General features: G+C 36.6%; 3 protein-coding genes across 6 annotated transcripts; 1 reads left to right on the forward strand and 2 right to left on the reverse strand.

The window, feature by feature from the left end:
• Window positions 1-517: 517 nt before the first annotated feature.
• LOC132165991 (histone acetyltransferase GCN5) lies at window positions 518-10857 on the forward strand. Of its 2 annotated transcripts, XM_059576723.1 has the most exons (13): window positions 518-1250; window positions 1412-1476; window positions 1637-1717; window positions 2203-2274; window positions 2978-3146; window positions 4792-4835; window positions 5025-5124; window positions 5880-5948; window positions 7250-7304; window positions 9120-9238; window positions 9681-9774; window positions 10360-10501; window positions 10586-10857. In XM_059576723.1, exons 1-13 carry the CDS (start codon window positions 648-650, stop codon window positions 10650-10652), a joined length of 1680 nt encoding a protein of 559 aa, XP_059432706.1. In that variant the 5' UTR covers window positions 518-647; the 3' UTR covers window positions 10653-10857. The 2 variants fall into 2 exon arrangements, with proteins under 2 accessions (XP_059432706.1, XP_059432707.1); XM_059576724.1 differs by lacking the exons at window positions 9681-9774; window positions 10360-10501; window positions 10586-10857 and having other exon boundaries at window positions 9079-9208.
• Window positions 10858-10987: 130 nt separating this feature from the next.
• On the reverse strand, window positions 10988-18159 carry LOC132165993 (light-inducible protein CPRF2). 3 transcript variants are annotated; one of them, XM_059576727.1, is made up of 7 exons: window positions 17755-18159; window positions 17567-17663; window positions 15743-15953; window positions 13592-13667; window positions 13377-13502; window positions 13033-13123; window positions 11507-11617 (listed from the first exon to the last, which is right to left on the reverse strand). In XM_059576727.1, exons 1-7 carry the CDS (start codon window positions 18136-18138, stop codon window positions 11604-11606), a joined length of 999 nt encoding a protein of 332 aa, XP_059432710.1. In that variant the 5' UTR covers window positions 18139-18159; the 3' UTR covers window positions 11507-11603. The 3 variants fall into 3 exon arrangements, with proteins under 3 accessions (XP_059432709.1, XP_059432708.1, XP_059432710.1); XM_059576726.1 differs by lacking the exon at window positions 13033-13123 and having other exon boundaries at window positions 10988-11617; window positions 15743-15890; XM_059576725.1 differs by lacking the exon at window positions 13033-13123 and having other exon boundaries at window positions 10988-11617.
• A 1924-nt stretch (window positions 18160-20083) lies between these two features.
• LOC132165736 (tryptophan synthase alpha chain) lies at window positions 20084-26415 on the reverse strand. The gene is made up of 9 exons (XM_059576412.1): window positions 26072-26415; window positions 24915-25061; window positions 24781-24846; window positions 24187-24295; window positions 22730-22806; window positions 22278-22355; window positions 21099-21176; window positions 20445-20504; window positions 20084-20348 (listed from the first exon to the last, which is right to left on the reverse strand). The coding sequence occupies exons 1-9, from the start codon at window positions 26261-26263 to the stop codon at window positions 20214-20216; spliced, it is 942 nt and encodes a 313-aa protein (XP_059432395.1). The 5' UTR covers window positions 26264-26415; the 3' UTR covers window positions 20084-20213.
• Between the last annotated feature and the right edge of the window lie 135 nt (window positions 26416-26550).

A 26550-nucleotide genomic window follows, 5' to 3' on the forward strand; every position in this document is an offset into this window, starting at 1 on the left:
GTTGGTTTTTTAAGCAAATTACCGTTGCATACTGCAATTCAACAAAGTAAGAAAAAATAGGCTGCAACAAATAAAAGAAGGCCTGGGCCTAGTACATGCATGTTGTATGTATATTATACACAACCTCTAGTCTTAGGGGTAAATGTTGGATCAAATATTTTAACAAGCGTGTATGCATTTATATATATAACCTTATTATTTAAAATAAGCTAAAAAAAAAAAAAAAAAACAAAGAGAGCCCAAAACACTATCAAAAACCTATATATAAAAAGTGATTATTAACCGTTAATAATTAGCGGGTAGTGATTATTGGTTTTAATAATCGTCAATTATAAAATAATCGCTAACCGCTAGTTAAAAAAATAACCGCTAATTGTTTAAGCAGAGCAATTATTGTTATTAAAATCTAAGAATCGCTTGCTATTAAATAATCCTTGCCATTAATGGTTTTAGCCAAAATCCACTAATGGAAGGTTTTTTACACTCCTACAATTTGATAACAACATTTGTTGTAAACGGCGTCACTTTCTTCCTTGACCGCGCACGACGTCGTCGAAATCACTGGCTCTTCCGTCCTCTCTGCGAATTGAAGCCACAGACGCTTCACCTGCAAAACCTAACTCACCCAAGGTTTTAGCCAAAAGAAAATGGACACGCACTCTTCGCACCTCACCGCACCGAATCGCTCACGTAGCTCGCAGTCACCATCTCCGTCCCACTCGTCCGCCACCTCGTCCATCCACAAGCGAAAGCTCGCGCCCGATGACCACGCGCCCCCATTTCCGCCCTCCTCCTTCTCCGCCGACACTCGCGACGGCGCTTTGACATCCAACGACGACCTCGAGAGCATCTCCGCCCGCGGACGTGGTGCCGACGACTCCGACTCCGAAGAGGACTCCGAGGAAGCTGCTGCAGCCGCCGCTGACGACTCCGACGATGACTCCTCCGCCATGCGCACCTTCACGGCCGCCCGGCTCGACTCTACCACCACTGGAGGCGGCTCCGGGGGCTCGGCGCGCATTACGAAGCTCAAGACGGAGAATCTGAACCCTTCGACTGTGAAGATCGAGAACTCGGAGTGCGGGAAGGACGGTGGGGCCCAGGGCGCCGGTACAGTGGGACCCGGCGCCGCTGCCGCCGGAGGCTCGATGGCGGGGATCGTGGTGAAAGAGGATGCCACGAAGATATTCACGGAGAATATACAGACCAGTGGAGCTTATAGTGCCAGGGAAGAGAGTTTGAAGAGGGAGGTAAAAGGCTCAGAGGCTCTCTCTTTGAATTTATTCGTTTGATAAAATCCAGCAAGGATTGATTGATTGAAACCAAGTCTTCCCGGTGAATTTTTGCTTGTTTGGTTAGAAATGGTATAGAAATGTAGTGAGATTAATATAGCGATGCTGGAATGTTGCAGGAGGAGGCAGGAAGGCTCAAGTTTGTGTGCCATTCAAATGATGATATTGATGAGCATATGGTTTGGTATTCTATTTCTCTTTCCCTCACCATTCATGTTAGAATCTTTCCTTCTATGCATTTTAAACTCAAAGTCTTTAGGCGTTAACCAATGCCAAAAAGTACTGGCTCTACCAGTTTCCGGGGTTTTGTAAGAATTATATGTTTTTGGTTTTGGTTTCTCCAGGTTGATAGGATTGAAGAATATTTTTGCAAGGCAATTACCCAACATGCCCAAGGAGTACATTGTCCGTCTTGTTATGGATAGGTAATACAATGAAATTGTTTTAATCAACCAATAACCATGCACAAATGCACACATTCAGAGTCCAAACATGGGTGAATAGAGTGAGGGGAGCTTTGGGGAGTTGGTGTGCCTGGCACCCTACTTCTGAAATGTACTTTGAGATAGACACCATTGTGTGCAGACATATTTGCCTGTTTTATATCATTTATATTTTTCATGTTTTTGACTTTCTACCCAATTCTTATGCTTTTAGACTGCCACTATAGTTGCTATCACCTCGGAAGTCGTTAAAGTTAAAGTAAAAATTTGTATAAGCTAAATATAAATTTCGAATTAAGGTATCCATACATTGCAAGAAATGAACTTAGAAGTTGAAAACTTGCCAACTTCTCTTCTAGTCTGGGATTTATGTTTTTTCCCCCTCAATTTATTGTGATAAATAGTGGTTAATATATATATATTTTGTTTCTAATTATTTGCATGCTTTTCACGCTTGATTTCTACAGAAGCCATAAATCCGTAATGGTTATCCGGCGTAATCTGGTTGTTGGTGGTATCACATATCGCCCATATGCCAGGTAAGGTTCATGTTAGTGACATCCTTATGTTTATCTGTTTGTTTGTCGTTTCACCTTCAGGTGTCACTTACACATTGAATTTTCTATATAGTCGCTCTATAACCACTTTACATTTGTTGTGGTGTTATTCTTTTTCCGCATAATGCTTAAGCTGAGCTTATGTTTCCATTTTTCTATCAATATGAGCGGTTACTCATTTCAATGAACAAGCGTAGAATTGTGGAGCACTTTATATTGTACATTTTAATTTATGCCTTCCTGTTTCTTTTCCATAGTTATATGAGCTTCCTTCTTCTTTTCTAATTTCAATTCACTCCCTAAAGTTCTCTGTGTTTAATTACCTTGGCTTCCTATGTCTGTCTGCAGTTCAAGGAAGAAATGCATTTATGTTGGAACAACTTTTTGTTGCAATATGGTCATACTTGTCATGTGACAAGTGAATGGTTTGGGCTTGGTATTATGAGGCAATTTTAGATTCTCAGGAGCTTGACTTCTTTGGCTTCAGACCAATCCTAAGTTTACTTTTAATCGATGGATCTGGAATTCCTTTCTTTTTCCTTACCTTTGTGTTCCACTTTGATTTAGTGTGTAGGAGCTAGTAAAAACTCTGCAGTTATTCAACATGATTATTTGTGTTATTGTTTGTTACATGAAACATCTTTTACCCTCTCTAATGAGACTCATTTTCTCTGTAAAATCACAGCCAAAGGTTTGGGGAGATAGCTTTTTGTGCAATCACAGCTGATGAACAAGTAAAAGGTTATGGCACCAGGCTGATGAATCATTTAAAACAGCATGCCCGTGACATGGATGGGCTAACCCATTTTCTGACATATGCTGACAATAATGCTGTGGGCTATTTTATCAAACAGGTATCGTTCTCTATTTTTTGTGTGGTTCTCCTAGTGCATCAGGGTTTTTATTGCTTGTTTAACTAACAGTGGCACAACTGTGTTGCTTAATAAAAAATGTTTGGCTGTCTCTAGAGACAGCATTGCATGAGAATCTGCTGCAGAAAGTTTTTTTGTTTGGGTAAAGTAAAATGAGGGAAGTTAAAGAAGTAGAAAGTTTCCTCAATGGTTGTTTTTCAGGTATAAATTTCCATCCAAATACTTGGAGATAGGTCAAGTTAATTTCAAAGGGGTGCTACATTTGCAATAAGATTAGATAGTCCTTCATTATGTCTGTCATTTTGCTGGTTAGTATTGGTTGGATTATTGATGCAAATCGCAGGTCCCCTGGAAGTGCGATCGAGCGCACGTGTACCTGCGATTGAGCGCACTTCCAGACACTTGCGCACCAAGCCCCTGGTTGTGCGATCGATTGCTCCTGTAGTTGCGATCGAGCGCACTTGGGCATATTTGTTCCGCAAATAGACATTAGAGACACTTATCTTAGTTTTAATCTTTTGTTTAAACTAGGTTTCTTTATTAGTTTGTTATTCTATCTTATCTTTCAGTCTTTCATTTTGAATTAGGTTCTTTGTTAGTCTTCTTTCATAGACTTCTAAACCAACTTTATTTCATTGTTATTTTAGGGCTAGGAGTCTTGGGCTATAAATATATGCTTATAGCCTTTAACAATTCAGTTTATGATTATTATTGAGTTTTGTTAAATAAGAATACTCAAAGTTGAATTTCTTTGTGTTTTTTCCTTAAACCCTAGATAAGCTCTAGTTTTTAAGAAGATTTCTTAGATTCTTGTGATAGTCTCACAATCTTAGGAATATTTATCCCTTCTACTCGCTGTTTTTCTTGTTAACCACAATCCTACGCTGCATCAATTATTCATTTATCTGACTTCATGTTCTCTTAAACTGTTCAATACTACTCCTTTATCATCTTATTTATTATCTTCATAATGGCTCCTTTAGGAGTTTTGGATTCATCCTCGGTGTTAATGTTTTGGCATATTTGTATTTTTTCATATTTCTCTAGGGTTAATTATACTTTACTATCCAAAACTATCAGGTAGTAATGTTCCCCTCAAACTTCCAACTTGGGCTATTAATCCATAATTTAGAAGAATTATTGCAATTTGATCCTTCCCGTTGAAATTAGTACCAAAAATGAGAAGATGACTGAAACACCCCTTAATACAAATGGTGATATGGCTTTTCTTTTGGCATCTGTGATCTCCCTCTCTCTATCATTTCTTTCTGACCCCTACACCGTCCCCACCTACAAACCGCCGTCCATTACCAGCTCCACAACTCAAAAATAACCCCCATAACCAAATTTAATTGTACAAAATCAGCAGAATTCGCATTTCACTATTATTTTATTGGGTAATTCAGTTATTGTTTTTGTACTAGTTTGGACAGTGAGGGGAACATTACAAGATTTCTTCCAAATTAGGGAGTCAATCGCTCAAATTAAAAGTTTGGTGAGGACATTGATACAAGGGTGATAGTTTGGAATGGTACTCTGTAATTTGCCTATTTTTTATTTATCCTTCTCTTAACTGGATAGGATTTGGTTCTATAGAATGATTTGAATTTTACTTTTTTACCTGTAGGGTTTTACTAAAGAGATCCACTTGGAGAAAGATCGATGGCAAGGGTAGGTTTAATGACATCTCTAGGCTTAAGACTGTCAAGATTATTTTCACTTCTAGGTCCTTTTAGAAGCCTTTAAAAAACCTATTTATTCATTGACTCCTGTGAAAATCTTCTTCCTATATTCCATTAATCCAGACATTACGATCTATTTGTTTCTAGTCTATTTATGAGAATTTGATTAGCATCCCAGGTATATAAAAGACTATGATGGAGGAATCCTTATGGAGTGCAAAATTGATCAAAAGCTTCCATACACTGATTTATCAACTATGATTCGCCGTCAGAGGCAGGTAAGAAAAATATCTGCTTAGTCACAGATATTTTGGGTTTGCATAATTAAAGTGTATGAGTTGGTTTTTGACATGGTAAGTCATGATAAGAATTCATAGAGAAAAATATATTCTTCCTTTGCTCCAAACTATATTGAGTATTATTTTTTTTCTTTCACTTGAACATTTACCTCATTATCTGCCCCTACAAAATATGTTACTTTTACACTTTCTTTTCTTTTTCCTTTTTTGGCTAAAGACCTTGTGTTGTAAATTTTTGAACTGCGTTTGAGGAGAAAAAATTGCTGAACTACTTCGAAATACCCTCACTTTTATGCAGTTTTTGGAATGTGCTACTGCACCTCCTTTGTCTCAAGCTCCTTTTAGCTCTACTTGGTTCTTCTTCCCTTCCCGTTGAACTGTAGGAATTTTTTGTTTTTTTGTTTTTTTTTTTTTTTTTTAAGTTTTAACATAGTAAAGTTGCATCATGGGACTACTGTTTAATTTTTGAATATTTCATTTTCAAGTTGGTCAAATATTTTTTCAAATTCGGAATGCAAATTAGAAGGGAAACTTAATCATATGCACCCTCCATCGCCTTACAAGTTTTTTTGAATAATTTATCTCTTAAAAGTTACTAATGTCATCATTGTTTCATATCGAAAGTGTGGCTTCTGAGTTCCTTGCGTCTTTTTTTCTTTCCTTTTTATTATGTGTACTTTCTGATCTCATCATATTGACTCTGACTATAATCTGCATTGTTATTGTTATGATAGGCAATTGATGAAAAAATTAGAGAGCTCTCGAACTGTCACATTGTGTATCCTGGAATTGATTTTCAGAAGGTATATACTATAGTTTCTTGATGTTCTGAGATCTCTAATTAATACATACTATATGCGTGTTATGGTATTCTTGTTTAACGCTATAGATTCCGTGTTGGTAGTTTCGACTGAATTCAGATTGCATGAAATTCTCATAGTAGATCAGACTTTTACATATTCAAGCACCTTCATGTAGTTAGTGCATGATCAAGGTCAAATAGCCATTTTCATGATAAATTTGTATTCATATATCTAAATTCAAACTTTTTTCCTAATGTAGACTTCAAGCTAGTATAAAACCATTTCTCATAAAATTTGTTGGATTCCCTCGATGCAAAAGAAGTTTGAGGTGAAGTCATATTATCAAGTAAGGGTTAATTCGGCTCCGGTGGTTGGTCCTTGGAGGAGTATTTGGAAGAGTAAAGCTCCTCCGAGAGTGGCTTTTTTTGTGTGGACAGTGGTGCTGGGGAAAATATTAACATTGGACAATTTACGTAAAAAAAACATTATAGTGATGGAGTGATGTTGTATGTGCAAGCATAGTGGTGAATCAATTGATCATTTATTATTGCATTGTGAGGTTGCTATAGAGCTATGGAACATGGTTTTTCAGTTGTTTGGTGTTACGTGGGTGATGCCGGGTAGGATGAAGGATTGTTTGGGAAGTTGGAGAGGACAAAGGGGTAATTGTACAATTCTGTAAATTTGGAGAATGGCTCCTTTATGTGTAATGTGGTGCTTATGGAGAGAAATGAATGCACAGAGTTTTGAGGACTGGGATCTTGGACTTATAGAGTTGAAGAAAAAGGTGATCCAAACACTGTTCTCATGGAGAGTAATGTGGCATTCGTCACAAGCTTCAACGCTTGCGGAATTTCTAGACTTATGTGCTTCATTTTCAGCTTAATAGCTATTGCATATGTGAGCTCTATTGTATACTTCCATTGTACTTGGGTTGCGCCCCTTTGCGCTTTTATATAAATTGATACTACCTATAAAAAATAAAAAAAATGAAAACATTTCTCATAAAACTATTGAATGATTCGAAAATTTTCAATTTTGTTTCTAAACTAAATGAATTAGTCACACCTCTTACTTTGATTCTATCTTAAATTAGACACACAGAGAGATAATCTAAAGCATCTAGATGCATGTCAGTGGCAATCTTGAACCACAGACAATATTGGCATACCTCCTTGTTTTTCATTTTTTTTTTTTTTTTTTTTTTCAAGTGTTGTATTGTGCTTCTCTTTATTTCCAAAATTAGTATGTTAACATAATGTATGATGTGTCTAATTGTGATGGAGAACTTATTTGTTCAGAAGGAAGCTGGTATTCCCAAGAAAATCATCAAAGTTGAGGATATCCCTGGATTGAGTAAGTTTTATAATTCCTCCTCATTGGTTAGCATATGCTTCTTTATTGTTTGGTACTTAATGGAAATTCAGTGCACTGGATGGCATTTATAGTTCTGGTGGTTTGATTCATAGCTTAATTATCTACTCTTCACAAGTTCAAATAATCAACATCATGTTTTCCAAGTGAAAGATCGGGTGAAGATCATTTTTGTCTCTCTATGATGAATTTATTTGATTTTATTTTTGAACAGGGCCTCATGAACCTTCCCCTTTTAAGGGGGAACTTTTACTTGGTCAAACAATTGGGATCCCCCTTATCGGTCAAGAATTGATAGGTTTTTAGTCTCTCTGAATGGGAAGCTAAGCCTTGTTTGGCTTGGCACGTTTTTTGTTTTGTTTTCAAATTCATATTTTTTGATTTTGTAAACAGATTTGGTACAAATTCACAAATTCAAAATTTTGCCCAATGTTCTAAAAATCACGTTTCTCTTTGAAAACCAAACAACACATCTGCATCGGTTTCTTAAAAAATCCAAAACAAGAATGAAATTTGGCCCATCCAAACAAGGCAAGTTTCCTGATTTATATTAGAAAAGGTTGCCTAGACTATGCTTAGACCATTTCCCCATTCTCCTTGATTGTGGTGCTATTCAGAGTGGCAAAAGATCTTTTAAGTTTGAGATTATGTGGTTTAAGTACGAAAGCTTTGTGGACAAGATGAGGCAGTAGTGGACTTCTTATCATATTCAAGGATCGTCAAGCTTCATTTTGGCTCATAAACTTAAGGCCTTTAAAGCTGTTTTAAGAGTCATAAAATTATCAGGTGTTTGGTAACATGGGGACCCATAAAAAACTGTTTTGGATTAGTTATGTGTTCTTGATGGTTTGGAGGAAGAGAGAGCTTTATATGATGAAGAGAAATTGAGGAAAGTCAAGTTATTAGTGATTTGGGAAAAAACTAAATTATTGGGGGGCATAAGTTGGGTTGCTAGTGCCTTATGAAGTGCTATCTTCAGTTGTGTTGGGCTGTCTTGGGTTATGCCTAGACGAGTAGTAGACTTGTTTTCTTGTTGGAGAGGGTTATATGGTAGTCCTTAGAGTGCAGGTGTGTGGAAGATGGTGCCATCATGCCTTTTGTGATATCTTTGGAGGGAAAGAAATGATACAAGTTTTGTGAATTGGGAGAGGATGGTGGTGGAACTTAAGCCTTTTTCCTTCAAGACTCTTTACCTTTGGACAGCTGCATTTGTCTATCCTAATTTGTTAAGTTTTCATGATTTTCTTGATCTTTTTTCTCCTTTTAGCTAGGTGCTTCCCTTGTAAATTTCCTATGTACCTGGATTATATATATATATATATATATATATATATATATATATATAAAGTTTTATGTTAAATGCTCCATGTGGAGGTAGCTCTTTTTCCTTTCCATTTTTACTAGTATACAGAACTGTGTGGATCTATTTATCATATATAGCCCATTCAAGTAAACATTTTCTAAGGTTGGAATGTCATATATTACTTGTATAAAACCTTCCTAATAAATGTTAAATAGGTTGTTGTAATTGTGTTCTTGGCCTTGTTACTATACCAAGGAGATGTGTAATTTGATTCACTTCAAAACATAATTTCTATTTGAATTGAAACCAAATTTTACTGGTGCATGATCTGCTGTACTTGGTAACATAAATGTGCAAGTAATGGTCTTACTAATTTGACTTTTTGATATGAACTTTACAATTTGTGAGTCTAGATGGTACTTGAGTTTGTGTTTTTGCATTTGTTTCATGAAGTTCCAGTACGTATTGGAAGTTTGCAATCTATTTGATAACAGGGGAGGCTGGGTGGACTCCTGATCAGTGGGGCCATTCACGGTTTAGAACTTTAAGTGCCTCTACAGACAGTGCCACAAATCAAAAACATTTGACTGTATTCATGCGCTCGCTTCTGAAGGCAAGTTTCTAAGATCTTTTTCTTAACTTTTTATTCTTAAACATGTAATACTTTCATTAAAAGAAGAGTTCGTTCATGGAAGCTCTAGAGATTGATTTCAACAGATCTTGCAACTTCCATAAAAATTGATGGTCAGATATTTTTTGGAAATCTTTGAGTCATGTTGAAAAAAAAAAAAAAAAAAAAACAGAAAAACATGGTTGCATAGAAATGGCTTTTATATGGAGTTTTCTCTATGATATGTAGGACCCACGACATCTCAGGCTGACATGTGCGAAGTTGTCTTTTGTGCTTTCAGTATGGATAGAAAAGTTGCCGAACTTCCCATAGAATTCAAAACTGAAAGCACATTTGCACATTGCCAATTTTTTTGAACATCCCATTGTCCGACTATATTTTCCTTGTCATGTGGAATCTTACCCAATAATGTTTTTTTAAGCAGTCGATGCATGACCATGTTGATGCTTGGCCATTCAAGGAACCAGTTGATGCACGAGATGTCCCTGATTATTATGATATCATCAAAGATCCAATGGGTAACAACTATCACATTTATATGTTTTTTCCTTACAAATTGTCATACGTGTTTTCTGTACTATACGTTTTTCCATAGAACTCTTAACACTGTTTTGCTTGCAAACTGTCATACGGTTTTTTGAACATTTCCTTGTTACCTATTTGAAACGAGGGGCACTTCTGGTCCTATGGGTGCCTGAAACAATATTTTCTTCTCCATGCTGCCACATCCTTAGAGTTGATTATATCATGTGAGGTTATAGTTACTACTAGTACTACATTAAAGTTGATATTCATGTGAGGTTATTCTATATGAACCACTTAGAGAGCTGTTTCTAATGTTAAAATGGATAATTAAATGTCTTCAAACTTGTAATGAGGCCAATTGTCCCTTAAAAATTATCCACATTTCACCGAGAAGGGTAATCAAGGTTTTTAAGTTTTTTGATGTAATAGTGGAAATTGATGCCACTGAGTCCTTCCGAAACCAGTTATTCACTGAATAAATAACGTTACCCTAGTATATTAGTTGAAAAATCTATTAAAGAAGTTATCTTGTGCATTTTTGTCAAATTTGTGATGGTTTAGTTTTCAATGTACTGTAGATTTGAAGACGATGTCGAAGAGGGTAGAGTCTGAGCAATATTATGTAACGTTTGAGATGTTTGTGGCGGATGTTAAAAGGATGTTTGCCAATGCAAAAACCTACAACTCTCCCGAGACCATTTATTACAAATGTGCAACCAGGCATAGTGCTCCAATTCCTATGCTCATCTTTCCCATTGTTTTTTAAAACCTCATTATTCTTACTTTGAGACAGATATTGTGCAGGTTGGAAAGCCACTTTCAAAGCAAAGTTCAATCAGGTCTCCAATCTGGTCCAAAAAATCAGCAGTGACGAATTCAATATAGGTAGTGTCGATTCTTCCGCTCTGCCTCCTGAGTCCTCTCCCCCATTCATTGTAATCTTTTCGAAGAAGGTGTCTGCTTGGTAGATCATGTCATGGGTAAGGCTGATTGTTATAATTCGGTGATGTTCACGCAAAATATATTGTATTTGTTGTACGAGCCTTAAAGAAATAATGTAACTTGATTGAACATCATTTTCTGATCTATCAACCCTTTTTTTTTAAAAAAAAAAAAATCTTTGCCTTCTTTGGTCAGGTTGATCATCAATGCATTGACCTAGGAAACAGTGGAGGTGATACCACCAATAAGATGGTAGGAATGATGGAAGAAAAACTGTTCCACATTATTATTTAGTTCACGGAAAGGGTGGGCTCTAGAAAACCTAAATCTTGGTAGTAATTACAAAGATGCAGCTGAAATAAATACCCATAAATGAATATGAACAACTACTTGTTCTGCGGGCAGCCCCCTCAAATCTAATAATAGTCAAGGAGCACGGGGAGGGTACTATGGTCAATTCTGTTTGTTATTGTTTGGAGCTGTATGAGAAAGTTCAGGGTCCCAACCAGGCATTGTTCCATGCGAAGTAGCATCTGGGGAAATTTGCTTCTGCACTTGTTGCACTCTAGCTCTGCACTGCATCGAAGACATTTCAGCCACTCTGTTTCCCCCAATATCTTTCTGCGGATTTCCAATAAGAGGAATTGGAGGGTTGCTGGGGAAACTGTCGTCCAGTCTCTGACTCTGATGATGAGGAATAGCATTGACAACAGTTGGAACTTGTTGGCGAAAGAAGTGGTTGGATTTTGGTGGAATTGGTAATGCTGCAGCATTTGTAGATGCATTCATCGGGCTGCTTACAAGTGGCATTCCCATGCTAGGTACAGTGGCCATCGCTAGATTCATTGCCGGTAAACCTGTCACTCGCTTAACGGTTTCCTCAGCCATCTTCACCTGGGAAAACATTCAAATGCAATGTTAACCGTATTATCTGCGAGTGCAATATTTATATAAACAATAATGGCAATTTATGGCAATCTATCCTATTATATGAAACAAGAATTTCTCTTGGTTTCCTCTACCTTCCAATTCCAACCCCATTTTAAAACTGATTGATACCCAATAAAATAACATCCCTCATAGATCAAACTTTTATAAACAAAGTCGGTAAAAAAAGGTTAAATGGTAAAAATTCATATTCTAAAATAGATCTCCCATATTCCCCCATTTAGCCACCATATACATAGTTCCCTCGAGTACTCAAATATGTCCCAACCATTAATTTTACCCATATACTGATTAAAAAAAAAAGGGGGAATAGAGAATGGGATCTCCACCCCGTGCAGAGCACATGGTGGATTTTCAAATTAGAGAGTAGGGCAATTTTACACATGAGACGCTCATACTACCAACACTCAACATCTTGGGCAAAACTTGTGGTTAGTAACATAAGATACGTGGGTGTCAAAACACGGCAACCTTGATGCAACATGGCAGTTGACATCAAAAGAGAATATTTTAGTATCCGTTTTACGAAAAATGTAATGACACATACATAATGCTAAAAACATCATTTAGGCACATAAACAGATTAACGTGCACTAGAGAACAAATCACACATATCCATGGTGTTATCCAACACAATTAGCGAATTATGCAATCTGCCAACGAGATGCTCCCAGGCAATAATACTATGAAAACAAAACAGAAATATCTTTAACCCTAGAATATAAATGGAGCCCATCTAACACAACCATAAAAAAGGGGCTGCCCTGCTGGAAAGACGAGAAATATATGTAGTCGCCAACTTTTTTCTTTTAACCACCCTGAGGCATGAATCAGAACCATTTCTACATTTTGGCCCTCACCTAACTGGCTTATCCAGTAACTTTAACCAACTTGGAGGAGAAGTTTGTGATTACGAGCACAAAGGAAATTGAGATGAACACAAGAAAATTGTGTTCTTAACTGAAAAAATTGCACCATGAAGAGTTATCAATTAGATTAATTTTGTAGATAGCGATAAAGATTCATATGCACACACATTCAGCTGTGGAGTATATCGACACACTTCGGTGAGGAGAATACACGTAGCATGCTAAAACTGCAACATTTTTCCATTTTGCAGATCACCAATTTAATCTTTTTACTTATCAATATGAGGTTTTTTATTTTCTTAATCTTTCATCTATACCGTATGATAAGTGTCAAGCATGGTCCAACTACTTAACTCAAAGGACCAACAAACTGTACAATTTTCACAAGGAAACAAATGACCATGCGAACTACCCTGAAATGTAAATCATCATGCTGATTATTGCAGAGCATATGAGAGTCCATTTAATTTGTCATGAGGATTTAGGATGAACCTGTGTCATTGTGTCCAGGATCAGAATTAAGACCACGAAAATGATGTTGTTCCAAGTTGATACAAAAGTAAAATAGATGCTTTCCCTTAAGCTACAGAAGAAATTGCGTACACATTCAATCTCCACAGGATGCTCAAACATGCAGATAATATTTTAAAAACTATACATGGATCTGATGTTCTTAAACTTATGGTCATACAATAATGTAATCTCTTTTATACTCATTTGAAACTAGAACTAAAAAAAAAAAAAAGTCACTTTCAACAAGAACAAGATATAAACTGACCCTAAGAGATATGCGAGCAGCAAAACAATTGCACAATTTGAAGATAATAGTGGTTTACCTTTGCTCTCAAAGTCTCAATATCAGCTTTTAAAATTCTGTTGTCAACACCAGAACCTTCGTACTTTTGATTCACCTCAGTAAGACGCTTCAACAATGTAGAGTGTTCAACCCTAAGATGACCAACCTGTATGAAACCACATAATCTTAAAGAGATAAATACAAAAGGAAAATGATGAAGAAAGTATTAGTGTTAAGAAAAAAATAAACCAATACCTGTGTCTCAAGTTCATTCATATGTGCTTGTTTTCTTCTTCTAGAGCGTCTAGCTGATTCTCGGTTCGAACGCATCCTGATCCAACCATCAAAGTGTCAATTGAAATACTGCTATATTTTTTCTAACAAATTAAAAAATAAATAAATAAATAAAATCTTCTTTTGGAAAGCATCAAATAAGACACAACCCAAGTACATAGGTCATATAAAAAAGGAGTCACCCCAAAGAAAAAGAAAGCACAAATAATTACAAACCAAAAGAGTCATGAATTATGAAGCAAAACCCATTTGAAGAAAACATTTAGATAATCTAATGTGATCTCTCTCATTGGCTTCTTTGTACCTACAAAAGCCCTTCTAAATGTACCAAGAGGGTAGTATTAGCTAGGAATGAAGAGATCTTTTCTTTCTTTCTTTTTTTTTCCTTTCTTTCTTTCTTTTTGGATAAATAGAAATGACACTTTTGGGGGATGCAGCATCAGAAACGGAGGATTATCTGACACCATTGTTGCCCTTCCTAAGGACCATTTAGGTGATGAGGATCTCTCTGTTTCTTCTGGGCAATGGTGTTGAAAGGAAGGGGGGAGTTTCGTTAGGTTTGAATATTTCTTCTCTGACTTCACTGTCAGAGCAATTCAGGGGGTTGGTCTTGGTGTGGCTGAGTTGTGGCGGGCTAATAAGGGCAAAGGAATTGGGTTGGATGGATTCCAGGGAGGATATTGCCAATCTGCTGGGAGCTAAAGATTCCGTTGCATTGGCTGGGCAAGTTGGGAGTTACGTGGACAGTAATGGTAGGCCTTGTTCGGATTATGCCCCCAGGAGGGAACCCTTTGTGTGTGAGCCTCTGGTATGCTGTGCCCCTGAAGAGTTAGTCAATCCTGAGTGTTCTGGGTCATCAGCTTCAAGCCAGTCTTGCAGAAGGTGGATGATTTTTGTCACTGTGTTGGTTTATCTTGTGATGGGTTTAAAGGGGATCTAATGCAGCTACTACCAGCCATTGAAGCGAGTCATAACCAGGGAGAGTGGGTTTCCAACTCCAAATCAGCCATCGGAGGAAAAAGAGAGTTAAAAAGACTGTCTTGTTCGATTAACTATGATTCGACAGGTGGTAGCTCTAGCAGAAGCAGGGTAAAGAGGAGGGGTATCTCAGTCGTCCTATGAAGCCAAAGTTATAATCCTGGAATGTTGAGGTTTATTCTCACTTTCCTCGTGAAAGATTGGGCAAAGCCCGCTTCGACCCAGCTATGGTGGTGCTTAAGGACTTCATTTTTGAGCAGGGCATAATGGATATTCTCCCAGTAAGTAGGAGGTTCCTTCCTTTACGTGGTCAAATAATAGAGACCCACCCTCTCAGTCTAGAATTAATAGATTCTTTATCTCCCCTAATTTGGAAGCCCAATTTCCTTATTTGACTCAGAAGAGGTTGCCTAGACTATGCTCGGATCATTTCCCTATCCTTTTTGATTGCGAAGGTGTTCATGGAGGTAGAAAGTATTTTAAGTTCGAGAACATGTGGTTAAAATCAGAGGGTTTCATTGACAGGGTGAAACAGTGGTGGATCTCTTATCTTTTTCAGGGTTCTTTGAGTTTCATTTTGGCTCGCAAAGTTAAGGCTTTGAAAGTTGATTTAAGAGTATTTGGCAACATAGAGAAAAAGAAAAAATTTCTTTTGGACGATTTATGGGTTCTCGAGGGTTTGGAAGAGGGAGAATTTTAAGTGAGAAGGCGAATTTGAGGAAAGGGATTATTGATTTGGAGATGATAACTCTCTTGGAAGAGGTGAGTTGAAGGCAAAAATCGATGGTGTTGTGGTTAAAAGAGGATGACAAATGCACAAAGTTCTTCCATCAAGTGGCCAACTTGAATAGGACGAATAATTCCATTGAACAGTTGGTGGCTAATGATACAGTCTCTCCAGATCAGTCTAAGATAAGAGACCACATTGTGCAATTCTATGATAACTTCTTATGGTCTCTCATTCCAGATCAAGTGATCACTCATATGACTATTAGTTACAACAAAATAGGGAAGAAAATGAAAAATTCGAGCGCATAAACACAATAAAATAAAAAACAAAGGTACCTAAAACTTTTAAGAACCATGTGAAACCAAAACAGGATATAAGTAACTAAAGAAACAATTTGCAGTTACCTCCTAGCACGTTTTTCATCAGAAGGACCCATGTTATCGGTGGTTTCCATGTCTCCCTCAAGGTCATCATCATCTGAATCCTCTCTTGATGATCCGCTAGTTGATTGTCTAACTTGTACTCCTGATTTTACCTGCAAAGTTGGTAATGCTGGAATGCCAAGTGGTCCACCATCAGCCTGACTTTGTGCCATAGAGAAATTATGGCCAGTACCTACAGTGTTTATAATTCAAATTTGACATTGCATGTCACCCATACACACCACCCATGCACGCATGAGTGCACACAAAACACATAGGGGATGCTAAGAAGTGGAAAAGGCAGTTTAGGTTAATGTTCATGATGCCATGCAACATCCATTGAACTTACAGACTATGAAAAATGAAGGGCAAAGAAAGCAGAGATACTAAGTGACCAATAACATCTCATCTGAATTGTTCATAGCTGAGATAGAAATGATCACACAATGTTGCAATCACTAGGAACTATGATATAAACAAAATTAAGTATTGATGTATGCCGACTTAGTTAATGCAAAAGATTTTAACAATTATTTGAGCAAGTATTCAGCTCAACAGAGCCTAAATTTTCAACGTAATGTACTCTAGCTAAATTTAGTTTCTAAATGTGGGTATTGGCCTCTAGTATGCCAGTGACCCATTACCAAAACACAATCAGCCATCCGTCTCTTAAAAGAAAGAAAGAAAGAAAAGAATGATAATGAAAGTGAATAGCATGTAATCCATTTTTCTATAACCATATAGCTCTAGCTCAAATGACACTTTCTTCTCCCATAAAAACAAGGTAGAAGATGAGGTTGTGGGATCAAAATCCACTATATATGTAGTTTACCAATAATAACAATAATCTAATCTAATATATAAAAGCAGAAACCAAGAGAAAGGAAATCATAGAACGCTAAAATTTTGACAATTGTCGTAGCCAAAATTGTGACAAATGGCATGAGTTTGGATATACAAATATAAGAAAAATATTTCACCAATGCAACGAAATGGCAGATGCACTACAATTAAAGCAACTTCAGGACAGGAAAGGCAAGCTATAGCCGAGATTGTGAAATAGTTCTTACAGGTTGATATATATATATATATATATATATATATATATATATATATATATATATATTTCAATTTGTACTCTACATGCATATATTTTCTTTGATAAAATTTGCAACTTCAGGACTAAGATAATGATTGTTTTTTTTTTTTTTTTGGATTTTTAGTGGGCTAATGGAAGATTATGTTTTTGTTTGACTTTTGACTTTTGTAGTGTTAATTTGGATTAGCATTATTCATACTTTGTGCCTTTTGTTGCAGTTTAATGAAAAAAATTATAGTGTTATGGTTTTTTTTTTTTTTTTTTGATAAGTTGTAGTGTTATGGTTTATTAGCAATTATTGTTATTATATTCCAAGTGTCTTTATCTTGCTCAGCATAAACACATGTATCCGATATGTTTTATATGACTATATCACAATTATATAGTTTTGCATATAGCAATTGTTTTGAAACGACAATATACTCCATGTTACAACAATTAATATTGTTTTTCGCTTTCTTAAAACTTCCCTTTGGCTTGAATAAAGTTTGGAAGCCATATAATTAGTTAGTTTCGTGTTCACTAATTATACGAATGATAAAATTGATCTCAACTATTGTGGTAGTTTTTTGTTTATCAAATTATTGATTCTCAAATATAATAGTTAAGAAATAAAACTACCACTGGATTTATCCACCATAGCAAAACAAAAAATTACTTTCAGACAAAATTAGGAAGCAAAATCCATAATTTGATAAACAAAAAACCTTTATCCTGAGCTTGAGATCCCAACTGCGATGGCTTTGACCCCTGCGATTGACTCTCTGCTACATTACCATTCTCTTCAGTGCTTGAACATGATCCCTGCAAACACAATTTCCAAAACGCAATCAATTTTTTTTCTTTTAAACAAAAAAAAAATAGATTTCATATATATATATATTTAGAGAGAGACCCGTTGAGCAACGACGGCGCAAGCCATATGGAGCTTGCTCTTAAGGAGGGCGCGGTACTCCTCGGGATCAGCCGGAGCCGTCGGATACGGATGATTCAACCGCTGCTGACGATAATAATTGTGCTTATCATTATCCAGGACCTCCACCTCGTCGGTGGTGGCCGAGGAATCGGCGATCGTCGACGGGGGCACAGAAATCGCCGTCGCAGGCGGGAAGTTCTCCTCGATGTATTGCTGCAGGAACCACTCCGAGTCGCTCCGATTCATCGCCGTGGTGGTCGAACCCGACGACGACCACAACGGATCGCCCATTTCCTCGACAGAGAACACTGTGTTCATCGGTCCGTACCAATTTTCACGCTTTTTGTCTGTTTCTTTTTTCATTTATGATTCGCTCGCTTTGTCTCTGTTTCTCAGCTGCCTTTTGTATGGCGGTATGGATCTCCTACATTTTCTTATTTATATGGACTCCATCCATAAGCTATCATCAACCTTTCTTTATATATTTAACGCTCAGGATTATGCCACACCATCAATCTTACATCTTATTTTCTTTCAGATTTCTGCCACATCATCGATCTATGATTTTCTTTTCTAAATCCTCATCAAATTGTGTTTATCACAGGTGTTTTGATCCCATTGGTTTGTTGGAGCAGGGTCCACCTAGGTAGGTCCGTTGGGGAAAGCATGATCTTTTAGATTCTTTTTGAGCTGTCTCAACAGCGTGGACCAGTTGGGAACTTGGGTATTGGACAGTTGTGAATTACACGTCAATGGACTGTAATCGAGTCCCTTCAATGTTAATTTTCCTGGTAGTTTAGTACCAGGAAAATTTTGGAGATTGACATTGACACGCAACACTAATCTCCTTTTAGTGTGATTTGCTTATGTGTTCGATTTGATTGGTAGGCACAAAGGACCTGGTTTTCACCAAGTCCTTATAAAAGTTATCCTCCTTCATTTAACATTTGGGTTACTGATTTTGGTAATGAGAAAGTCAGTAAATTGTTTTAGTATTTATTGTCTAATTTATAAAATCATTGTGATTTACAGTCTACATATAATTACAAACTAGTGTAACACATTATGTTAATTATTTAAAAATAATTATAAGAAAAGTTTACTAGGGGTCAAAATAAGTCGTTGTATTGTGTCACTCTATATACCCTTATTTTGTCTTTGAAAAATTTCAAATCTAATTGAAGTTTATGTTTTAGTGTCCACTCAGCTATTCTTATGAGTACCATTCTTAACTGACATCGTGGTCCAGCTTCTCTTTAGCTACTATGATCCAACATTCTTTAGTGTTTGTTCCCTTATTGTAAAGCATCATTTCGCGTGCTACAATTGTTGTACATAAGTAGTTTTGTTTATGGAACATTACCTTTGCAAATCGCCATTTGTGGTCACTGTAGTTCGACAAATGGGTTAAATCATTTAGTTGACCTATTCCCAATAATTTTAAGTTTTATTGCATTGATTTTGAATTGTGTTGGGGCTTTTGTTTGAATTGTCCCCCCTATGTTTTTATTTCTTATACTTATATTGTAATCTCCAATTTTTCCTTACCTAAATTGAATAGTCTAAAGAAAAAGCTGTAGTATCCTGAGCATTTTCCTCTTGGTATTATGAAAGAGTTTGGTTGCGATAAATTTCTCTTGTGAACTCCCAATACATTGTTTTGCTGGTAACATGTAATTTAGAATTTTGGCGGTTCTCTCTTTTTTAATTTTTTAATGAGTGCTCAAACCTTCACCCTGAAGTAAACAACAAGATACATATCAATGGAGTGATCCCAAAATACTGATGGGATGCTGCCCATTTTGCTAGCATCTTATATATATATAAGAAAGATGAGAGTTTGAAGGTACTTGCCAATTAGGTTTTAATACTGGATCTTGGATCTAATACTAGATCCCTTTCTTGAGAGAATGAAATGAATCTAGATGGGTAATTGGACTCAATACCTAATTGGCAAGTACATTTATTGTGGGAGCATTAGTAAGCCAGTTCAAAGAGTTATGCTACTTCCCAGAAAGCTCTGCAACTCTTTTCTCTATGTCACTTATTGTCACATAGAAGTCTCAGGCACAGGTGCTTTGTGCAGAAGCTGGGTTCTTCACTATTATGGATGCAGTTCTACAGCATAACCCCAAAATTAAACACTACGAATTTATGATTGATCTTCTAGGCCAAGTAAGTTTCCTAACAGAAGCATACTATCTTTGGTAGAATCTTCTGAACCGGGCCCAAGTGAGGTTGTCTTCATGCATGCAGAACCCCATTCAAAAATTCAGTAAAAAAAGGGGGGCGGGGTCGGGGGTTTAAGAGCATGAAAATCTATTTATTGCATGACAATCATGTCACAATGTTGAACAACTATGTATTCTTACTTTCTAATGCATATCAAAGTTGGCATCAAAAGTTACAAGCTTGATTTTATCCAATCAAAATTGTGCTCAATCAAGTGCAGCTTTAAGGGATTTGGTGAAAGTTTCTAGTTCCTTCAAACCTTCCTCAGGGGATTTCGCTTCAGCCAGCACCTTCACCATGGCACTCCCAACAATCACGCCATCAGCTCCCCATCCCGCTACCTGCAACAGAATTTACAATTGACCAATACATGCATAAATGGCAGGAAGCATACCAGTCTGTACAAGCACTCAAAAATGTATATGTTGAAAACAAACCTGTTTCACATGCTCAGGATTCGATATGCCAAAGCCAACTGCTACAGGCTTGGCTGTTGCCTGCCATATAAAATTGCATCAAGGTCATGTACAGAAATTACTCATCATCAACCTAAGGCTTTTAGTTAAAGGGTTATCATGCTAATTGCAGATGGTTGTCTCAGGTCACTACCCAAAAAAAGAGTTCAGACATGCTTCATATCAATGGTATTTGGTACACCTCAGGTCCCCAAGCATCTCAACAGATGGCAGAGTTATACTTGGATGATATTTACATTCTGAAGTACATTGATTACATGGTATTAATGTCCTTAGATGTAATTAATGACCAGTCAGGTAAAGCTATATGAGAAGACAACTCATTTGAAGTGGAACTCTAGAATGTGTCCCAATTTGTCCAAGTCAAAAAGGTTTTTGAAATTAACTTATTAAAATGACCTACTACCGATACACCCAGCACAACTAGATTTCAGACGTATATTTCTTGCATATATTCCATCTGAAGGCATATAGCTGATCCCCTCCACCAGTTGCAATGATTCATTTTTCAAAAAAAAATATATATATATTCTTCGGGCAGGACTTGAACCTCATTCAAATGCGGAAATGAGAGTTCTATATATCAAATGTTGAAATAGGATTAAGAAGACAAACCTCTTTAATTTCCTGAAGAAGAGTTTGAACACGATTACTCACGGATGCACGGGCACCAGTGACCCCAACCGAGCTTACCTATAATTCAAATTAATCAACAGTTAACTCTTATATGCAGCGTAAATTTTCACCTCAAAATGAAATGAGAAAGTAAAACAATTTATTTTCCTCCCACTGTCCTAAAATGATTGATGCAAGAACTAAGATAACTTCTTCAAATATAAGAAAGTATGCATTGCTTTCATGAAAGAACAAGAAGAAATTAAGTTCTTGGTTTGGATATATATAGTGAAAAATACATGAACACACAAAATTCATTGCACAATAATATAATGCAAAGTTAAACTACGTAAGTTAGAAATTTTCTAATAACGCATGTATCCACTTTCTTAAATAATAAAGATGAATTACACTAGCACTGCTAAGAGCTACTCAAGAGTCAGGAAAACAGACCTACGAAGATTCTAAAATATCTAGAACAGATGATTTAGTTTCTGTGTCTCCTTGAAGTTTGACAGAGGCCAAAATCAAGAAAGGGAATGTCTAACATAATAAATCTGTAGCACTATAACTTTACAAGTTTGTAGGCTATTATTTTGATGCATCTCAAAAACAAGGGAAGTATACCAAGCCAGCAAAAGCAATACCCCACCAAGAATAGAGGTGGGGACTTCCACTTTTGAAAATGCAAATTCATTGTAAACAAAATGCGATCTCTCTGGCATAAACAGACACTGCTGAGAGAAAATTCTAAATATGTAACTTGAATCTAATTACCCACAGTGCAAGAATAGCAAAGATGCCAATAACTTCATTGTTTGCAGTACATTGGAAAAACAATTCCAGCAGAATGGGATAAATCAAACCAAACATGAAAATTTGTAATAACAGCATCTTTTTCGGTGATAATGCAAACAGAAAATTAAAAAATAGTTAAAACATATGTCCAATTTAGAGGCATACTTTTGGCTGGCACATCCAAGGAGCAAATCAATTAAATGGAAAAAAGAAAGAAAGAAAGAAAGAAACAGGGTGAGGAGCATCAACTATATAAAATGATCTTACGAGGTACACAAATCCTTCTGCAGGCACATCCAAGGAGCAAATCAATTAAATGGAAAAAAAAGAAAGAAAGAAAGAAACAGGGTGAGGAACATCAACTATAGAAAATGATCTTACGAGGTACACAAATCCTTCTGCAGCTTCAACAATTGCTCTCATTCGATCCGTTGGAGTAGTGGGTGTCGTGAGCAGTACCTTATCCACACCATTAGACATATCCATTAACAAGCTATCAACAACATAAATAATTTTAAGAAGGAATTGCATAGCTAGTCTGAAGGAAAAAAAAATTAACAATTTAGCAAATGAGGCATAGTTAACAAGCTATAGCTCAAATGGCACTTTGTTACTTGTAAATATATGATAGAACATGAGGTTGTGGGTTCAAAATCCATTTGGCGCATGGGTAAGTTACTAATAAAAAAGAAAAACAATTTTGTACATGAGGTCAACAAAAACTAATGACTTGGAATTTTAAGACACAGATTATTCAACCCACGTTTAGCCTTAAGAAATCCAGAATCAAGAAACAGGGGAAAAGAATATATGAGACTGAGAGGTAGACATACCAATTCAATCCCATTCTTTTTTGCTTCCTTCCTCAGAATTTCAGTTTCCTCTAGAGGAACATCTGGGACCACAAGCCCTGCAAGCAAATGCACAATGGCGGGTTTTTATACAACACATCCGGATTCACAAAGGAAATAAGATGGGGGGCAAGAAAATTTGAGGGGGAAGAAGAAATCGAAGCATAAAAAAATGCGTTGACTTATAGGCATTTTCCCTATTTACTTCGGTTTGATAAAGGTATCAAGACATAGCATGCTGAGTGCATGGGCTGTTTTTCTTACACTAACTCAAAAAATTGTGATCATTATCTTATAACCAATTGTTCCTATGAAACAAATTCAAGTAGTAGAACCTATTCAGGTGAAGCCTATGATAACTATTCTTAGAAGAAATGAAGATCAATATATTCAATTAGTGGTTAACAACCCAATTTTGGGTCAGTATGTTCTAAAAATATCTGAGTATAACTCTAACTGAAAGTAGAACATTTCGGGAGTTCAAATTGTAAAGATGGAGGAAATGCCTAAAGGTTTTCCTTTGGGTTATTTGAGAGTTATCCAACTCGAGTTATGAGAATGAGGAATACAATTTTTTTTTTTTTTTGGAATGACAATTGGTGTCTTTATGTTCTTGTCATTCCTATTGGTTCCAACCTGATTATCCCTAAACCCAATGTAAATTTTTCTATTTTAACTTGCTCTCCTATCGTGATTGAATGAGAATGATTGACTTGAGGGGGTATGGATGGCTGTATTTCTTGGAGCGAACTCTAGGTGAATCAGACCCTTTCGCTATTGTTCTTGAGAATTGACCGGTACTTTTAGTAATTCTTACAAAATACATACAAAGCACATAAGTACTGAGAAAAGAAACTATTATGAGTTAGAAATTTACGTCAAAGCATAGAAATATATGATTGTCCCAACACAGATGGATGCTCTTACACGCACACATTGAGATAGATGATCTCAAAAGGAATATGAACTACAAATCCTGACATGAGTTATTACACAATTCCCTAAGCTGGTCTTGCTCAAGAGACGTTAAGAAAAACATGAAGCATAGAAATAAGGAGTAAGCCTCATTAGCCCGACAATTGAATTTCACTCTTGTGAGGAATTCCAATTTGGTGTCATCTTTTGAATCAACCAAAGCTTAGCAGCTAAAAGCCAAAGGTGACGGTTGTAACCAAAATCATTCAAATTTATCAGCAAAATTTTTTCATAAGTTGTAATATGCTATCTTATTCAAGGACATCGATCGGTTTTTCACTGAAGTTATAGTAGAGAGGAAGTCTGGATAAGCAGCACCCAAATGGTCAGGATTGACTCTATGGAGTTGTCTCTAGAATCAATTTATAGTAGGGGCACAAGTGCGTCATACGCTAGCATTTGGGTAAATGAAAAGGCATTGTGAAAAAAAAAAACTCAAAGTTTCAGCAAAGCATAAATTATACCTTGTACTCCAACGTCTTTTATGGTGATCATGAACTTCTCAACACCACGCTTGAGAATTGGGTTGTAATACGAAAATAATGCAATTGGACAAGATAATTGGGGAACCACCTGTCAAGACAATGATGGAAACATGATGAGAACACTTATTTTTTTTCTTTGAATTCACAATATGATAAAATTAGGAAAAGAAGCAGCCACTAAGAGCGTTTACCTACATGCGTGTACTATTATAGAGCACCACTTGAAAGAAAAAAGAAAAAAGAAAAATCAAGAAAGAGTATACCAGTGTTGTCACAAGAAACATGTAAATTTGGGTTTGGGATGGCAATACATTTTTATAGTAATATATGCATAGTAGAGATGGGTGAAGGTACATAGCTCATCCATCTCCTAGAAAGCTTCTGAATATTGAGTTTTTACAAATAAGAAAGTTGGTATGCCCTAAGTCGCCAGACAAATGCCTGAGATTTGGTTGTTTTGCCTAATATAACGCACTCACACAAAGAAAAACTACAAGAACAAAATAGAGCCCATCGTTGTATCTAGATCAGATGCTGACAGAAAGATGGCATAGCATTGCATAATGGTCCTACCTCCTTCAGCATTGAAAGAATCGCATTGAAATTGGTCCCTCTTGCCAAGGAACGTGTAGCTGCAGCCTGAAAAAAACAGATCAATAAGAGAAGTGGACACATAAATTAAAGAACAAAAGATACAACTATAAAACCTGGATAACTGGACCATCTGCCAAAGGATCAGAGTACGGCACACCCAGCTCAATTATGTCTGAGCCACAGGAGTCAAGCACCTTCAATGCTTCTGCTGTGGTTGAAAGGTCAGGATCACCAGCAGTGATGTATGGAATTAATGCCACCTTCACACATGAACAAGCTCATTAGAAAAAATTAATAAATAGAGAATCTTGTATGTTGAACACCTGATAATAGCTGACCCAAATGATATGTAAGTGAAATTATTAGCATTCAGGAATCAGAGAAATAATTGCATCTGATTTCACAATTCAGGTAGCTGTCAAAATTTGCAGTCAGGAAGCTTAGCATACAAGATATTGCAGGATAATTTAAAAATAGAAATCATTTACTGCCGAGAAATTTAGGAATGCTTCAAATGATGGCATGGAACTTGAATAAGGATGTTTTTCCTAATTCAATCTGAGGTGTAAGCCCTAAAAGTTCCATCTTCTTTTGTTCGTTATGAAAAACATAGAAAAATCAAGTCGGTTGCAAGCCTGCAACTTTTCTTTCCTATTTATTTTTTATTGGTAATTTAGACACACACCCAGTGGGTCTTAAAACCAGGACCTTATTTTCCACCCAATTTTAAGAGGGGAGGAGGTGCCTTTTGAGTAGCCATTTGAGCTATAGCTCATTGACCAGTAGCAAGACTGCAGCTTCTGACCTAAAACATAAAATTATCCACCAGAAACTGCCAGAAGACTTTACAAAATCCCAGTTCATGAACCGGATAATCATTTTACTTACTGAAAAGCATTATAGAGTGAATAACTCGCAAAGATAAATGCATGTGCCCCGTGCTCTATAACTAATGTTGGGCAACTAAAAACTCATAGAATTGAAGGTTTTACACTAAACCCAAAAATTCTTAAGAGAAGCACGAAACATTTGCTAAAGATCTTAAGATTGAGTGAGTAAAATCACCCTATAAGTAGGATTTTCGAGCTTGCCGAAGGCCGCATTGTGATGCAACAAGCTCTTCTATGATACATATAATAAACAAAATGCCAACAACCCATTTGAAACAGAGAGTAACCCATGAAAAAATTGAGAAGGAAATTGAAACGTAATAGACAAATCAGAAAGTGAAAGATGTGGAAATGAGATAAAAATGAAATGGCTTCCATACTTTTCCTTGGTTTTTCAACCTTGTGAAAGTCTCAGATAGCCCAACGGTTGGGGCAGTGCTGAGGGCAGCCATTGGAGTGAATCTTCTTACTGGGACTGCTAATCTCTGAGAGGGAAAGCGGAGAAAAGAATGGGCTTCAGTGTTCTTCTTCAATAGAAAGGTGGGGGTTGGTGACTTGAAAGCAATTGCCATGGAACAAGGGTTTTGGGAGTATGAATGAATATTCGTATGGGTTTAAGCACTCAGAATGGGATTTTCACAAGTACAACGATGGGTTTACTTTATAATCGTACCTGGTGATGTGATGGGCTCTTCATGGGGTTGGTCCTATAGTATCTGGGCCTTCAATTTTGTAATCAATTTGCGTATCTTTTCTTGGTTTTTTGTTTCCTTATTTTGCAGAGGACAACTACGATTGGTGTCCTTTTTACCTATTCATGTAATTTACCAAATTTACTTTGGGAAAATAATAATAATAA

This window comes from Corylus avellana, chromosome ca11, assembly GCF_901000735.1.
Source record: "Corylus avellana chromosome ca11, CavTom2PMs-1.0".
Classification (NCBI taxonomy): Eukaryota; Viridiplantae; Streptophyta; class Magnoliopsida; order Fagales; family Betulaceae; genus Corylus; species Corylus avellana.